The 17,246-nt window shown below is 38.1% G+C and overlaps 2 protein-coding genes across 2 annotated transcripts; both read left to right on the forward strand.

Moving 5' to 3' along the window:
• The first annotated feature begins 1,076 nt into the window (after window positions 1-1,076).
• On the forward strand, window positions 1,077-6,379 carry LOC143413453 (uncharacterized). Its single transcript, XM_076876564.1, has 4 exons — window positions 1,077-1,386; window positions 2,247-2,351; window positions 5,373-5,437; window positions 5,944-6,379. Exons 1-4 carry the CDS (start codon window positions 1,095-1,097, stop codon window positions 6,067-6,069), a joined length of 588 nt encoding a protein of 195 aa, XP_076732679.1. The 5' UTR covers window positions 1,077-1,094; the 3' UTR covers window positions 6,070-6,379.
• Window positions 6,380-12,262: 5,883 nt separating this feature from the next.
• LOC111501176 (uncharacterized) lies at window positions 12,263-14,392 on the forward strand. The gene is made up of 5 exons (XM_024805816.2): window positions 12,263-12,692; window positions 12,784-13,122; window positions 13,444-13,554; window positions 14,079-14,143; window positions 14,267-14,392. The coding sequence occupies exons 1-5, from the start codon at window positions 12,263-12,265 to the stop codon at window positions 14,390-14,392; spliced, it is 1,071 nt and encodes a 356-aa protein (XP_024661584.2).
• The last annotated feature ends 2,854 nt before the right edge of the window (window positions 14,393-17,246 follow it).

A 17,246-nucleotide genomic window follows, 5' to 3' on the forward strand; every position in this document is an offset into this window, starting at 1 on the left:
TTAATGATACAAGATTAATAATATCAACTACAGCTAATGACTATTTGACTTTTTCCTTTTTGAGTTGTGCTAAACATAAAGCGTATTAAGCATCATGTGCTTAAAATGACAAATTGGGCATTACGAACAAACAAAATTTGTTTTCAAATGTAAATTTAGTCGTATTCATGTGTAATTGTCTACCTGTATTTCCATGCCGATATTACGTTTTTGTTTCTGCAGAATCATCAATAGAAAATGATGATAAGCAACTAGATTTACTGTAAATGGTTTGGTAAATTTTACAGGAAGTGCATTTTCCTTGCTTCAGCCAATCACTACAGTGTCGACTTTGTAAACCTCTATCAGCTTGTCACAAAATCTTTTGAGTGGGAAGACATCAGTTGTGCAAGAGAAGGCTGAAGTATCACAATGATCGGAAGATTAATTCCTTTGATTCTTCTAAGTACATTGTGTGAGTTTACTTCTTCTACACTGTCAGATGTATCATTTTAAACAATATAAAACAAAATATTTGAGGCTTTGTAATATTCTACATTACATGATGAATATACCTTTTAAAAAAGGTTTTCTCTTTTGTTCTAACTGTTACTGTTTGTCTGTTTTCTTTAGCTGTGACTGAAATGAATGAGATTCCTCAGCAGATCTCTGTAACTGTGGCTAAACCTGGAGATAATGTGACTCTGACATGTGCGCTAAGTAATACAAAGTTGTTTTATTGGTTTAAGCTGAATTTTGGATATATGATTCAAACAGTTACTACAGGAACTTATGAAAAAATATCACTCAATGGACAATTTAACAACTCAAGATTCAATGCCACAAAAGTGGGTAATGTGCTTTCTCTTACCATAAGAAATGTAAGCAAAGAAGATGAAGCAACATACTTCTGTCAAACAGGATCATCAGACAATTTTAGTTTTATTAATGGCACAATTGTGGCAGTGAATGGTAAAGCATTTTCATTTTATCGTTTATGTCATAACTGTGTCTAAACCCAAACAATTACAATTAATACCATTAAATGTCTTTTTGTGAATCACACAGATCCTAAAACCCAGCAGAAATCTATCACTGTGAAACAAACTCCAGATATGGAGTCAGTCCATCTGAGTGAGCCAAAGACTCTACAGTGTTCGCTCCTGTCTAAGGACAAAAATGGAAAACATCAGTCCCCAAATGAAGACAAAGTGCACTGGTTTAAAGGTGCATCAGAATCCCATCCAGGCAGCATTTACCACGGCAGTATCAAAAATAAAGAGGACGGGAGATGTGAATACAGTTTCTCCGAAACTATAACAAATTCACCTGATGCTGGGATGGACTACTGTGCTCTGGTCACATGTGGAGAGATCCTGTTTGGTAAAAGAACTAAAGTGGAGATAGGTATGTTTTAAAGTATTATTAACATCTTTATTAATAATTTATAATTCCTGTGAGTTTGTTCATGAATAAACAAGATATATTCTCAGGCCTCTAAAATGAATTTGAGTTAGATCGACTAGAAGTATTAACAGCTCAATTTACTTTAACAGAAGATAACCTGATACTGAGGTGGTTATGTATACAGCTTATGTTACTAAGGTTATACTGCCAGGTTCATAATAAACTCACTTAAGGTTAACATAGCATGCCAACCCATTAATCTTAATTCATTCTTGTGTGTAAAGAATAAAAAGTGCATTTGAGGTTGCTGAGAATAACTGTTGTCTGCACCCATTTTGTCATTAACTGCAGTTTTTAAAAATTACCATTGAACTTGTGATATGTAAACTATTGCTGGATGCATAAAAAATGATAAACATCTACAGGGTGGGCCATTTATATGGATACACTGTAATAACATGGGAATGGTTGGTGATATTAAAGTCCTGTTTGTGGCACATTAGTATATGTGAGGGGGCAAACTCCTCAAGATGGGTGGTGACCATGGTGGCCATTTAGAAGTCGGCCATCTTGGATATAACTTTTGTTTTTTCAAAAGGAAGAGGGTCATGTGACACATCAGACTTATTGGTAATGTCACAAGAAAAACAACGGTGTGCTTGGTTTCAATGTAACTTTATTCTTTCATAATGTTATGTATTTTAACTTATGATAATTTATCATTAAAGTACCATATAACTAGGAAATTCAATCAAGTAGTTGCAGCCTTAGATACTTTGATTTTAGCTTTTCCTGACACAAGTCTTTGCTTCCTAAATACAGAGATGTTAAGTGTCTGCTGCAATGTTTTCTCCTTCCAGAGTTCCCAGTCGTTACTGTGCTTGGGGCACTGTTGACCTGCTCTGTGCTTGTGAATTTTGCCATGTTCACGAGGTTAATATTGTCTGGTGAAAATCAGTGCAAAGGTAATTCATATGTGTATATATATATATATATATATATATATATATATATATATATATATATATATGTACACACACACACACTTGAACATATATTTATTTAGCAAAGGCATTCACTCAATGCTGAAAACATTCCCCGGCAATTTACTTATTTTACTATTTACTGAGCCATAATGTCAGTTTCCTGTTCTTAGCTGACAGGAGTGGTACCCAGTATACAGTATAAATATATTTTAATATATATATACATGAGCTATACCCATATAAACAAATACGCCATCTAGGAGAGAAAAAAAAATCAGCATGAGAAACAGTATATACACTACAAGTCAAAGGTTTGGACACAGCTTTTCATTTAATGGTTGTTATTTATTTTTATGACTATTTACATTGTAGATTGTCACTGAAGGCATCAAAACTATAAATAACTATGAGTCAACACATATGGAATTATGTAGTAAACAAAAATAGTGTGAAATAAGTCAAAACATGTTTTATATTTTAGATTCTTTCAAATCTTCGCCCTTTGCTTTGAGTACTGCTTTGCACACTCTTTGCATTCTTTCAGTGAGCTTTGTGAGATACTTACCTAAAATGGTTTTCTAACAGTCTTGAAGGAGTTCCCAGAGATGCTGTTTTCAATTTTGAATAAATCCCCACAATTGTCACGAACAAAGCAGCCCTCACACCATCACACCTCCTCCTCCATGCTTCATGGTGGGAGCCACGCATGTAGAGACTGACCGTTCACCTTTTCTGCACTGCAAAGACATAGTGGGTGGAACCAGATCTCAAATTTGGAATCATCAGACCAAAGCACAGATTTCCACTTGTCTAATGTCTATTCCCTGTGTTTCTTGGCCCAAACAAATCTCTCTGCTTGTTGCCTTTCCTTAGAAGTGGTTTCTTAGCAGCTGTTTGACCATAAAGGCCTGATTCGCACACTCTTGGTCTGGGGCAGTCCTCATGAGCCCATTTTGTCGTAGCGTTTGATGGTTTTTGCGACTGAACTTGGGGACACATTTAAAGTTTTAGCGGTTTTCTAGACTGACTGACCTTCAGTTCCTAAAGTAATGATGGACTGTTGTTTCTCTTTACTTAGCTCATTGATTTTCACCATAATATGAATTCTAACAGCTGTCGAATACGGCTGTCAGATGTGTACCAACCTGACTTCTGCATAACACAACTGATGGTCCCATCCCCATTAGGAAGGGAAGTTATTAGGGTGGATGAGGTTCGCCCTGAGTTCCATGAAGGCTTTTGATGTTGTAGAGCAGGGGTCCCCAATCCCAGTCCACGAGGGCCAGTGTCCCTAGAGGTTTTAGATCTCACCCTGGGTCAACACACCTGAATCACATGATTAGTTCATTACCAGGCCTTTGGAGAAGTTCAAGACATGTTGAGAAGGTAATTTATCCATTTAAATCAGCTGTGATGGATCAAGGACACCTGCAGGGACACCGGCCCTCGTGGACTGGGATTGGGGACCCCTGTTGTAGAGCTATTTTGGTTGACACGTCTCTACAATGTTGTGTGGAGATCAAGGGTGGTACTTCTGAATTGGCAGACTGGGGGTGGTGGTTCCCATTTTTAAGAAGGGGGACCAGAGGGTTCCAACTATAGGGGCATCATACTCCTCAGCCTCCCTGGGAAAGTCTATGCCAGGCAGCTGGAGAGTCCGTCCGTTAGTTGAACCTTGGATACAGGAGGAACAATGCGGTTTTTGTCTCGGTTGTGGAACACTGGACCAGCTCTTTATCCTCTCAAGGATACTCGAGGGTGCATGGGAATTCGCCCTACCAGTCTACATGTGTTTTGTGGACTTGGAGAAGGCATTTGACTGTGTCCTTTGCAGTATCCTGTGGGAGGTGCTTCGGGAGTATGGGGTGTCTGGCCCATTGCAATGTGCCATTTGATCCTTATACAACCGTTGCAAGAGCTTGGTCCGGATAGCCAGCAAAAAGTTCATTTCCGGTGGGTGATGGACTGAGGGCTATCCTTTGTCAGTCTGTTCATAAGTTTTATGGACAGGATTTCTAGGCTTAGCCAAGTGGTGGAAGGCTTTCACTTGGGTGGTCTCAGAATCTCATCTCTGCTTTTTGCGGATAATGGAACCAAGTATGAAGAGGTTGGAATGAGAATCAGCACCTCCAAATCTGAGGTCATGTTCCTCAACCAGAAAAGGGTGGAGTGCCAACTCCGGATCAGGGACAAGTTCCTGCCCCAAGTGGAACAGTTTAAGTATCTCGGTAGTGACCGAAAGAATGAGATTGCAGATACAAGCGGCAGAAATGAATTTCCCTCCAAGGGTGGCTGTCCTCTCCCATAGAGATGGGGTGAAAAGTTCAGCCATCTGGGACGGGGTCAGATTAGAACAGCTGCTCCTCTACATTGAAAGGAGCCAGTTGAGGTGGCATTGACAAGGATGCCTCCTGGGTAAGGTGTTCCGGGCATGTCCCACCGGGATGAGGCCCAGGGGCAGACCCAGGACATGCTGGAGAGATTATGTCTCTCAGCTGGCCTTGGAACGCCTGGGTGTTCCCCCGGACAAACTGGAGAAGGTGGCTGGGGAGGTCTGGGCTTCTCTGCTTAAGCTGCTGCCCCCGCGACTCAGCTTCAGATAAGTGGAAGAAGATGGATGGATGGAAGTTTCTTGCTTCTGGAAAAGAGACCAATGATATTTTAAACCAATGAGTCATGTTAAATAAAATGTGTGGATTTTCAGCATATTTCTGTAGGATGTTTCTGTTCGACTCTATTGTGTGGGGTGAACTGTTAAAATTCACCTCTGTCAGATTTTAATTTTAAATCAATTCCTAGCAGTTCATGGAAATTTTCCAGACTAATTTTTTATTTTGTAAAACTATTGTTAGCATTTTCACCACAATTCTGCATAGAAATAAACAAAAACAAAAATTGGCAGTGATAAATGCTCAAACAATTGGTTCTTGATTTTGACGTGACAAGCACTTAAAATAATCCTTTAAAAAAACATTTTTAATGTCTTCTTTCTATGAATAGGAAAAGTACCAGTCTTCAATGATGTTGGACAAGAAAGATCACCTGCCAACCAAATAAATGATGAGGTACACACACACACACCCCTATAGCAATCTATCTATATTGAAATGCATGACTTGACTTTGATCATAATATTGGATAGGATGAAACACACAGAACGAGGAAGCTAAAGATTTTGTAAAAGAAATAGAAAGCAGTTTGATGTTGTGAAATACAAGAAAGGGCAAAAAAAGAAAACCTAGAAAAACTAGGTTTGATCTGAAAAGTAGGTGTCAAATGATGGTCTAGTAATCAATCACATCTGACATCTCACCAGTCCTTTAAAGTAAACAATGACATGTTTACTTTAGTGTAATATCACTTTAGATGTGTGTTTTCATGATCATAACTAAACAGCTGCAATTACCATTGCATGGAAACATGAAGTCATGTCAAACAAGACTGTTGCCTAAAGACAAACAATAAAAAAAAAAAATGTCTGTGCATTGTTCTCTGTGTTGTTTGTGTTTATGTGTTCTAGGTGTTTAAAAATATTTTCAAAAGTTTGTTCATTTCTGTTAATAATTTACAGGAGGGTGAAGAAGTAGAATTAAACTACGTGGCTCTGGATTTCCCCTCAAGAAAATCTTCAAGATGGAAGAGTAAGAATGAGTCACCAGAGTGCACCATATACTCTGGCATCGGAGAGGGCCAGTAAAAGGCTGTCCCCATGAAAAAGGCAGAGTGGGTTTTTTTTTTTGTTGTGTTGTTGCCGTAAGTCAAATTGTTTTAATTGCCTTTATGAAGATTTTTTGCCAGGATTCTTATTCAGGTACTCTAGACTGATTAAATAGGTAGAGTTGTTACCATATATATGCAATGTATGTTTATTGTGTGGCAGACTGGTGCCTGTGCAAAAAGATGTTTTTTTAGTCTTCATACAGCATGTTTGTACTTTATGGTCTTGTAACCTCTTACTTCTTTGCTTGTTATACCTAAAGCTAAATAGCATCATGCTTATCTGCTCACTGTGGAAATACATTTATAAAAAAATTATAGAAATAAAAAATATTGATTGTATCCACCATTGGGTTTGTTATTCAAAAAAGTGATGCATTACACATTACTGGTTATTTTTCTTAAAAGTAATGTAGTATATTACATATTTACAACTTGAAACTGAATGACATGGTCAGATAAATACAAAATATTTAACGACATAAAAAAAAGGTCTCGATGCATGCTCAATTATTCAGGTAAGTAAATCTCCAGAAGTTGATTCTGTTTATCTGGATGTAGCGTTTTCAGTGGAGGAAACGTTTCATCACTCATCCAGGTGACTTCTTCATTCTCAGCTGACTGCAGGTTTCCCCAATCTTATAAACAGTACGTTTGCATAATAACCGAAACCAGCCCACTGAAGGAACGATGGGCTGGAAAGTCAATTCCTTCATCATAGTTATGCAAATTCTCATGACCATTCATCGACAGCCACTGATCAAAGACCACTGATTAATGGCCATGAGTACTATTCTGCACAGACATTTTTTATTTTTAGTACTATTCTGCCCTTTCACTTAACCATCATCTCATGTAGAAAAAAACACACTGTTGTTCCTTTCTGGCAGATTTATTCAATTGGATGCATAGCATGGCTTTTTGAAATACATGAAAGGATGAATGGCAAAACTGTAAACAAAACACAAAATATCCCGTGTGAGCAGGATGTTTTTTACAATCAGAAGATGATATGACCTGTTACTATGCAAAGCAAAGCAGAACTTAATAAGCTAACATTTGAGGTTAGATAGTGCTACTTAGCGTCTAGCCTAATATCAAATGAAGCACATCATTAGATGAATTCACTTGCTCAAACTATCACAAGCAACTCACAGCAGTTAGTGCCAAACACACACTGGTAAAACACAACATTACTGCCAACTTACAGACTGTGATGGCTTAAGAGGTAGCATAGGCAGGCACAGGAGTAGCAAACTGTCCTTCTCCCATTAGACAGGAAGTAGTGAGAGATAGCCCTTTTGGTAGGATGTCAAAATAAAACGAACAGTGGCCCAGAAACAAATAAAGATTGCATGAACTTATATAACACCACATAACATGTGGGGCGACTCTTAAGGAGCCAGAACAAATACCATTCACAGAGAGTTGGGGAATGGCTGCAATCACAGCATTGTAAGATGGTGACAGATGTACCCTTAGGCCCCCTCCTCGATTCAGAGATGGTCTTTCCCTTTTCACGTAAATGGCCTCCTTGACTCCGCCCTCAAACCAGCGTTCCTCCCTGTCCAGGATGTTACATCCTCATCATTGAAAGAGTGTCTGCTGGCCTGTAGGTGTAAATAGACTGCAGAGTCCTGGCCTGACGAGGTAGCTCTTCTGTGTTGTGCCATCCTCTTCGCCAGAGGTTGTTTGGTTTCCCTGATGTATAAATCCTGGCAATCCTGGCACGTAACAGTGTACATTATGTTACTCTGTTTATGTTGGGGGACACGACCCTTGGGGTGGACCAATTTTTGGCGCAGTGTCTTTTGGCGTTTAAAAGCCACAGAGACCCGGTGTTTAGAAAAATGTGTCTCAACTGTTCCGATACTCCTGACACATGCGGGATCACTACAGGTTTTTGCTTTGTCAGCAGTTGTCCTTCTCTCTTGAATCGGCTGGAGCTTTTTTTTGGCGCCTTCACACACAAGAGCACAGTGCAGCAAACATACATCCAATACAATAATAACAATAACAATAAAAATAATAACAGCAATAGTAATACTACAGGTCCACACTGCTCACGGACCCCAAGTCCCCGGAACCGGGTCCATGACAGTACCAGAGTGCTGTAAACAAATAATAGTGTTCAATTTAAATGTAAAAACTGTGGGTAACTGGTGGACTAACACTTCTGACATACATTAAATTGAGTCAACATTTTTGTAAGTAAAATGATAAATTACAAATTAAAAAATGCACAGAAAATTGAGTAATGTGTATGTATAATCCAAATGAGATGTAATCCACAGGAGGTATCTTTTTCACGTTTGCTTTTTATTTTTAGTTTCTGTGTGGGGAGCTAACATTTTGAACCCCTCCCACAGAGTCTACGTTTTTTTTTAACAGTAGCAGGTATCAGAAATATTTCACTTCTGAAATAAAAGTTGGTCTATGAGAATTTCCATTGTAGCAATGTGGTTTCCTTCATTGTTTGTACAAGGAAAGAAATGTTCAAATTCAAATTTTATTTGTCACGTACACAGTCATACACAGTACGATATGTAGTGAAATGCTTGGACAACTGCTCGTGACCTAAAGAAAACAAAAAAGGAAAAGGCTATGAATAAGATAGGAAATAAATATGAAAAATTAAAAAGGGTAATTTAACTAGGAAGGAATAAAATATAAATTAAGGTTAAAAATGAAATAACTGTACAACACACTGGGAAAGAATAAGATAAAATATATAAATTAAATTGAAAATAAAATAACTGTACAACAAAATACACAATACACAATATAGAACTATATAAGAATGTATGAACAAAATACACAAGAAGTATAAATAAATATATACACAATAACAGCAGCAGTGATTTAAGTGATGAAGTGAAAACAATGTCCAGAATGTCCAGTGTGTGTGTAAGAACTATATGTGTGGGTCAGTACTGTGTGGTGGTGTGATTGAGAGACCGTATCGCCTGCGGGAAGAAGCTCCTCCTCAGTCTCTCTGTGTTGGTCTTCAGGGAGCGGAATCGCTTTCCTGACCTCAACAGAGAGAACAGTCTGTTGTTGGGATGGCTGAGGTCCTTCACCATCTTCCTGGCCTTGGTCCAGCACCGCCTGCTGTAGATTGAGTGCAGGTCAGGGAGCTCGGAGCGGATGGTGCGCTCAGCTGACCGCACAACCCTCTGTAGAGCTCGTCTGTCCTGCATGGTGCTGTTCCCGAACCAGGTTAAGATGTTTCCCGTCAGAATGCTCTCTATGGTGCACGAGTAAAAGTTCCTGAGCACCTTGGAGGGCAGTTGGAAGTCTCTCAAGCATCTGAGGTGGTAGAGACGCTGACGGGCCTTTTTCACCACGGAGTGATTGTGCTATCCTCCACATTGTCGTCAAGTTTTTTGCTTATCAAAGTCAAGAGTCTAAGGACCTCAAGGACATTTGTGGTAAGTTTAATTTGCCATCTCTGACTTGGTTTAACTTAAATTGTGTGTAGAAATCAAAGGTTGTACAGTTTAACCACCTGTGTGGTTGTTAGGTCTGAATATTGTTTTTTAGTCCCCCACACTCACCTTAAAGGAAACCAAACAACATTCATCGTGGTTTCTAATACTTGACACGTCTTTTTTCTTAGCTCCTCAGTCACACAAGTCAAATATCTGGTGGTCTGTAAACCTCATTCAGAGAAAGCGACAGTAAGATTAAATCACACGAATCTAAATATAACATATTTAACCTCATGAATCATAAAAACTTTCCCTCAATGGAGAATTATCTTTAACTTTCAAACAGTTGTAGTTGTGTGCCTAAAAAGTGTTTTTGTACAACGTTATATTACTTGAAACAAAATGAGGCCATATTCAGGAAGGAAGGTCTAGAACTATCGACAGCTTTAGCTAAAAAGAGCCTGTGGTGAGTTCTTATGAACTAGATTCATGTCCTGTTGATGCCCAGATGCATATGCATTCTGAGTGAACAGGCTTGTTGGGGTGTGGGAAGCACCGAAGTAGCCAGTCACAGCTTGCATCTTGTGGTCCACATGTGGCTGTGCTTGTTTTTTCACAAACACTGATACTGGCACATACCGCAATACTTGAAAATGAAAAAGTACAGGACTCCTGCTGATTCAGTCAAACTATTTTTACACAGCTGCTTGTGCACCACCAATGTGATCGCTTTTAATGATCACTGCTTCCACACAGTTGTGTTCACATAATACACAGCTTTAATTCCCCACAGGGCTGTTTAGAACTTTCTAATGTACGACATTGAAATAATAGTATTTTCTTTATACCTTATATATTTAGTAATATGAGGATAATATACTTTTTCATACACTTATACTTAGCAGTATCAATAATACTGTAAACATACACGGCAGACCCAGTGGCATTTTGATCATCTTTATTTTACCAGTTGCCGTACACACACACAGAGCTACAGCTCTCCCGCTGCCAGTTCAACATAATAGCAACCAAATTCGCCAAAAACTCAAAACTTTTAAGCCGGCGAGGCGTGATTGCAGATGCTGCTCAGGTGCGTCAATCGCACCTGAGCAGCATATAATTTGGATCATCCAAATTATACACTTTGATTAAAAGTCATTTTAAGAGCAATGGAATATAAATCCCTATTTCATGTTTTATATGAAACAAGGCCAGCAGAGAAAAAAAAAATGTAGATCGGTTATCAGTTTCTTATCCGTATATTGATCGACATGGAAACAAGAAGTAAAGCCTCAGAAATCTGTTGTAGTGCTTTGCTTCGTGAGAGGAATGCAATATTTTTCTATTACAGAGAGAAAATCCAGGCTTTGCTGTCAGAATCACACAATATCAGCTATGTATTGAAAAAAATCTGTCAATAACAGGTCACGGTAACTTGGAAAATATGTAGCACTAATTAAAGAAATCTGATTTGTAGGATGTTAAGCTGCACACAGCATATACTTCTTGCAGTCAGTTTTTATCAAGACCATGAGTACGTGTCTGTTGTGGCCTCTTTTCATGTTTCCCCTCATTATTTCTCACCTTGCAGAAAATTACTCAGAAAGCTGCATGTTCTTCTGCTGTGAGTACTTGCCTTCAATGTCATGTCATAAAACAAACAAACAACCCCCCCCCCAAAAAAAATTGTGTTTGTTCATCTCATCTCATTGATTATGACTATTATTAATTCTGGGTTTATATATTGTTATGACTTCTAGTGTAATGTTTCTGTTTTGTACTTCCAGCACTCAAAACTTTCTCTGTTCTATAAATTCTAGTTCTTAAGTTTAGCTCCGGTTTATTGCCGGCCTTGTTGCCACATTTCTATGTGTTTTGTTTCCACTTCCCTGTTGTGGCAGCTGTTTTTCCACATGTGTATTCACTTTCCCAGTTACCCTCCAGTGTATTTAGCTCTTGTGTCTGGAGGTCTGCTTATGCTCTCTCCCTTAGTCATAGCCACAGTAGTATAGTATCATAGTTTGATATCTCAGTTCGAGTCAAGTCACAGTTCAGTTTTGTTCCTGTAATCATTCAGGAGCTAAATAAACGATTGGCTGTTGGTTCGCACCTCTGCTCCATTTCCCTCTGTGTCTGCATTTGGTTCCACACCTCACTCTCTTTGCACGATTTGCCTCCAACATATCAGTTATATGTTGGTAAATGAAATGTACCAACATATAACAACGTTATTTTAGTAAAAAATTTACTTTAAAAGCACTGTGCTGAATAATGTTGTTTGTTCTATCACCAGCTTTTAGTATAAAAAAGCTTTCTATTAAAGTATGAGTTAATTAGTGGTTTACTTTAATTATACAAGATTAATAAAAAACAACTACAGCTAAAGGCTATTTGACTTTTCTTTCATATACTGATGGAGTCGTGCTAAACGTGAACCATATTTAGCATCATGTGCTTAAAATGACAAATTTGAAATCACAGACAAACTAAAATTGTTTGATGATTAGCGCCCAGATTCACTGTAAATGGTTTGGGAAATTTTACAGGAAGTTTATTTTTTTGCGTCAGCCAATCACTATGATGTCGACTTTGCAAACTGTAATCAGCTTGTCACAAAATCTTCCTTTGAGTGGGTAGACATCAGTTGTGCAAGAGAAGGCTGAGGTAACACAATGATCGGAAGACTGGTTTCTTTGATTCTTCTAAGTACACTGAGTGAGTTTACTTCTTCTACACTGCCAAATGTATCATTGTAAAAAATATAAAACAAGATATATATTAGGCTTTGTAATATTCTACATTCTAACTGTTACTGTTTGTCTCTTTTCTTTAGCTGTGACTGAAATGAATGAGGTTCCTCAGCAGATCTCTGTAACTGTGGCTAAACTTGGAGATAATGTGACTCTGACATGTAAAATCCCTAGGGATGATGTTGGGTTGTCTTACTGGTATAAGCTGAATTATGGATATATGGTTCAAACAGTTGATAATAGAAATTTTGAAAAAATATTATTTCAAATTAACAACTCAAGATTCAGTGCCACAAAAGTGGGTAACGTGCATTCTCTTACCATAAGAAATGTAAGCAAAGAAGATGAAGCAACATACTTCTGTCAAGCAGGATCATCATTCAGTCTGACCTTTATTAATGGCACAATTGTGGCAGTGAATGGTAAAGTATATTCATTTGGTTGTCTTTGATAAGGGAGGGTCGAACCCTAAACAACTACAGTGAATTTCTTGTCTTTTTCTAATTCCTACAGATCCTAAAACCCAGCATAGATTGTTCACAGTAAAACAAACTCCAGATGTGAATTCAGTCCATCTGGGAGATACAATGACTCTGCAGTGTTCGCTCCTCTCTGAGAACGAAAATGACACAGATCAGTGTCCAGATGAAGACAAAGTGCACTGGTTTAAAGGTGCATCAGAATCCCATCCAGGCATCATTTACCACGGCAGTCTCAGAAATAAAGAGGACGGGAGATGTGACTACAGTCTGTCCAAAACTGTAACAAACTCATCTGATGCTGGGACGTACTACTGTGCTGTGGCGACATGTGGACAGATCCTGTTTGGTAAAGGAACTGAAGTGGAGATAAGTATGTTTTTAAAGTATTATTTTAATATTTGCTTATCTGTACTAGTTGTTCCTGATTCCTGATGATTTGTGTGTGAATAAGCAAGAGATATTCTCAGGCCTTTAATAATTTTATACTTTGACCATTGGTAAGCAAACTGTTACTGGATGCATAAAAATTAACATCCAAACTAACTTTTATGATAATTTTTTACTGAGATACTGCATACCTTGGAGATTACTGTTATGTTATTACTGTGGATTAACTGAGTGAGTAATGTACAGTATTATACTATTATATAATCGAACGTTAATTGTCTGCTGGGATGTTTTCTCATTCCAGAGGAGTTCCCGCTCGTTACTGTGCTTGGGGCACTGCTGACCTGCTCTGTGCTTCTGAATTTTGCACTGATTCTCTCCAGAAAAAAAATCCAACCTCGTAAACACTGCGAAGGTAAATTAATCACATGTATAACATACTGTGTACATATAATTAATATCAATAATTAATATATATATTAATAATTAATAATTATTAATAATCAGTAATTATTAATAATTTATATGAATACAAAGTTTCCTTATTTTATTTTTTACTAAACTCAGTAAAAAAATTTCCTGTTTCCTGTTCTTAGCTGACAGGCGTGGTACTCAGTGTGGTCGATATTACTTAAAATTGTTGCATTAACTATTGATTCATGTGCTCACACGTGGCCAGAGGATAACAGTAAAAAAGTCAATTAAATGCAGAACCATTACCATGGTACAACATTAAAAGCTAACACAAATACCAGGCATTATTTATACAAAAGAATATCTTCAAATATTGTAAAAATGGTGCCTTGTTGGTTTCCTGGCAGTAATGATGATATCGCCCTATAACGTATTTCTACAATCTCAAAAGATTTGTTCTTGATTCTGCCAGACAAGCACTTAAAATAAATAAATTCACTGCTAACCTTTTCTTTTTATGAACAGGAAAAGTAGAAGTCTTCACTGATGTCAAACAGGAAAAATCACCTGGGGATCAAATGAGTAACGAGGTACACACACACACACACACACACACACACACACACACACACACACACACACACACACTGCGATGTTCTCTCTTTGTGTATTTATTATTTTCAATTTTTTATATTTTTGTTAATAATTTACAGGAAGGTGAAGAAGCAGGACTGAACTATGTGGCTCTGGATTTCCCCTCAAGAAAATCTTCAAGATGGAAGAGTAAGAAGGAGTCATCAGAGAGCACCATATACTCTGGCATCAGAGAGGGCCAGTAAAAGGCAGATTTAAGGCTGATGCAGATGCCATTCCTCTGGGTAGATGAAAAAGGAAATTACAATGACAAAAGACAGATTCTTTTGTAAGACGGATTCTTTTAACCACCTTTATGAAGATATTCTGTCAGGATTCAGGATTAGAGAGGTAAAATGGGGAACAACCATTAAGATACTTAAAGACAAATGGATTCATAAATGAACTGGAAGCCAGTGAAGCCAGGTTTTTGGACCAATTTTGTGTTCTCCATTCTTTAAGCAGCGGTTTGAGCACCGTTTAAGCACCGGCACCGTTTCAAAAGTACCAATATGGTACTGGTATCGGATAAAACCTAAACGATACCCATCCCTAGCAGTAAGTGATTCTTTATTTAAGTTTTGCTCACTAAAATACCTCAATCATGTATGTTTTCCCCTACCTGAAGTATCACATGGACATATGGCCTTCTGGAAGAGTACATGAGCAGAAATATCACCATAACCCAATATTCATTCTTAACTTAAGGCTAGAATACAGTTTTGCTTACTGCAACTGCTGCATGCACTTTTCATGATTTGGAGAAGCAAAGCATGAAATGGACACAGTGGACCGGTGTGTCTGTTACACTAGTTCCACCAAACATAGCGCTGGTACTTCCGAAAGGGCACACTCAACTTTTATTGTAAGAACAACAGAAGCTAAATAAAGGAGAAAAAAGGGCATTTCACAGAGCAGAGAACTCAACAATACACAATATACTTGCAAGGTAAATATTCCAGACTCAAGCTCAGTAGCATTATCTTGCTAATAAACCACAGTAGTTTTACCTCTCGGAGCCCTCCGTGTTGGTTTCCTGTGTGCAACCTGTATTGGGCAGTCCACTGTTTCTTTGAAATTATGGACTCATGTACCAGTGTGAAGTGAGTGGTACTGCACATTTGAACCTGGGTGGGCAGCCCTGTACTGTACTGGCATGAAATGTGGGTCACATGGATACCAGTAGGTAACCCCAGATCTACATTGTGGGCATCCTGTGGGTATGATGCCGGCATGTGGTGATTCCGGGCCCACACCATACCACAGAATGGTCAAAATCTAGGTGTGGGCTGCCCTACTGACTTGTGTGGATGGCCCCATGTGGGCCCACAGTAGATGAGTGGGGCATGTTGGTCTGCCCGCAGCGCCTAGATATGAGCACATAGGGGGCATATTTCCTGGGTAATAGGTAGAGTTCAGTAGACATGCTTTATTGGATTTAGGCACATTTAGGGACTATGTGCCTAAATATGCACTCACAGGCTTTATCTCGTGCTCAGCAGACTCATTATATACCTTGCATGTGTATAACGGTGTTTTAAATGAATGGATTGAGTCTGCAACATAAGCATGTTAAGGATGTTTAAATATTACACTTGTCATAGCTGTGGCGTTTCTGTGAAAACCCTAAAAGGTTATTTAAACATCATCAAGGCCTATACAAAATGAGGCACCAAAGTGCCTGTTGTTACAATGTTACAAGTTCCACATGTGTGTGTTTTTTCCCCCCAGGGATCATTTATAGAGCAATATGATTTTTTTTGTATTTAACTAGCAAGTAACTAGCAGGTTGCCTGCTGTCAGTCTTTCCCTGATTAAAAAAATGTGTTAACCCACTCTTTTCAATCTGCATGGTATTGGGTTATTAACACAGCTCATATTAATGGATGCTGGCATCTCATGCCACGCCCATGCAGCCTGTTTCTTAAAATTTGGCCAAAAATGTACACATGTGATCTGCTGGAGGTCATTTTATGTGACTGGCAGTGTTTGTGATCTTTTTTCTTGCCCAAAGATGCAGATACTGATGCAGATACTGATCCTGTGGCCAGGATGATGCACTTCTACAGCCCTCTCCTCCTGCCCTCTTGAGTCTCTGCTGAGAGATACAGCAAGCCTTCTGGCAATGGCACATCCCATGTTATCAGTAGTGACAAAACAGTAGCAAAGACCAAAACTAGAACAAAAGGAGGGATAAACAGAACAATGGTCTTTGACCACCTTTCGGGCATTATACTTCGAATCTCAGCTGCACCTGTAGTCAGGTGAATATGTATTGAAATGCAATTTTGCAAGTACCCAAATATAATAATAGACAGATTTTCTGTATTTTGATTATGAAAAATTTCAGTAATATTTAGGTGACGGTAAATTTCAGTTATTTTAAGCCATCTGGCAACCCAGCTACTATAAATTTTCCCACTTGAATTTCATTTGAGGAGAATGAGAAACAAACGTCATGACAAAAATCTTAAATGTTCACAATTTTATTAACAGAACTTAGAATAAACAAACAATAAATACCTTAAATCCTCTAAATGTCAAACACAAGCTTTTAGGATTTACATCACCAACCAAAAATGTCTGTCATTCAATTAAATTGATAAAGTGACAAATGAATATTTGTATGGCATTTCATGCAATATTTTTTAAAATGTAGATTTAAGTAATAATTAACATTTCCACTTTATACAAAACATAGTGTAGTAACATTTTTGTCTTCTATAATCACTAGGGCATTGGAAAAGAATTACACAACTCACCAGCAGGTGGCAGCAGAGCATCTTTTGGGCCTACAATTCTTCTTCTTAATAGGAAGTTAAATGATTTCAGTTTACTTCCAAAAGACAACAAGACTGAAACTGTAGCAAAAGTTTTTGTAGTAATAGCAGGACTACATATGGCCTTACTTTGTGTTTGACTTTTTACTCTGGAATGTAGTCATGAAAGGGGCTTGACCATAGTAACGTCAACCATTTACAAGAGAAAAATGTGCAATTAGTGTTCATTTTAAAAATAAACATACTGGGAAATTGGTGGGCTCATGCAACACAGCATCAC

This window comes from Maylandia zebra, linkage group LG2 (genome assembly GCF_041146795.1).
Source record: "Maylandia zebra isolate NMK-2024a linkage group LG2, Mzebra_GT3a, whole genome shotgun sequence".
Taxonomy (NCBI): Eukaryota; Metazoa; Chordata; class Actinopteri; order Cichliformes; family Cichlidae; genus Maylandia; species Maylandia zebra.

What these genes read in the sequence shown, in the direction of transcription:
- LOC143413453 (XM_076876564.1), top strand. Translation starts at nt 1,095, where the DNA reads ATGGAGTCAGTCCATCTGAGTGAGCCAAAGACTCTACAGTGTTCGCTC. An exon ending in AAGAACTAAAGTGGAGATAG is followed by an intron (nt 1,387 to 2,246) that starts GTATGTTTTAAA and finishes TTCTCCTTCCAG; the next exon opens with AGTTCCCAGTCGTTACTGTG. An exon ending in CCAACCAAATAAATGATGAG is followed by an intron (nt 5,438 to 5,943) that starts GTACACACACAC and finishes AATAATTTACAG; the next exon opens with GAGGGTGAAGAAGTAGAATT.
- LOC111501176 (XM_024805816.2), top strand. Translation starts at nt 12,263, where the DNA reads ATGTATCATTGTAAAAAATATAAAACAAGATATATATTAGGCTTTGTA. An exon ending in AGGAACTGAAGTGGAGATAA is followed by an intron (nt 13,123 to 13,443) that starts GTATGTTTTTAA and finishes TTCTCATTCCAG; the next exon opens with AGGAGTTCCCGCTCGTTACT. An exon ending in ACCTCGTAAACACTGCGAAG is followed by an intron (nt 13,555 to 14,078) that starts GTAAATTAATCA and finishes TTTTATGAACAG; the next exon opens with GAAAAGTAGAAGTCTTCACT.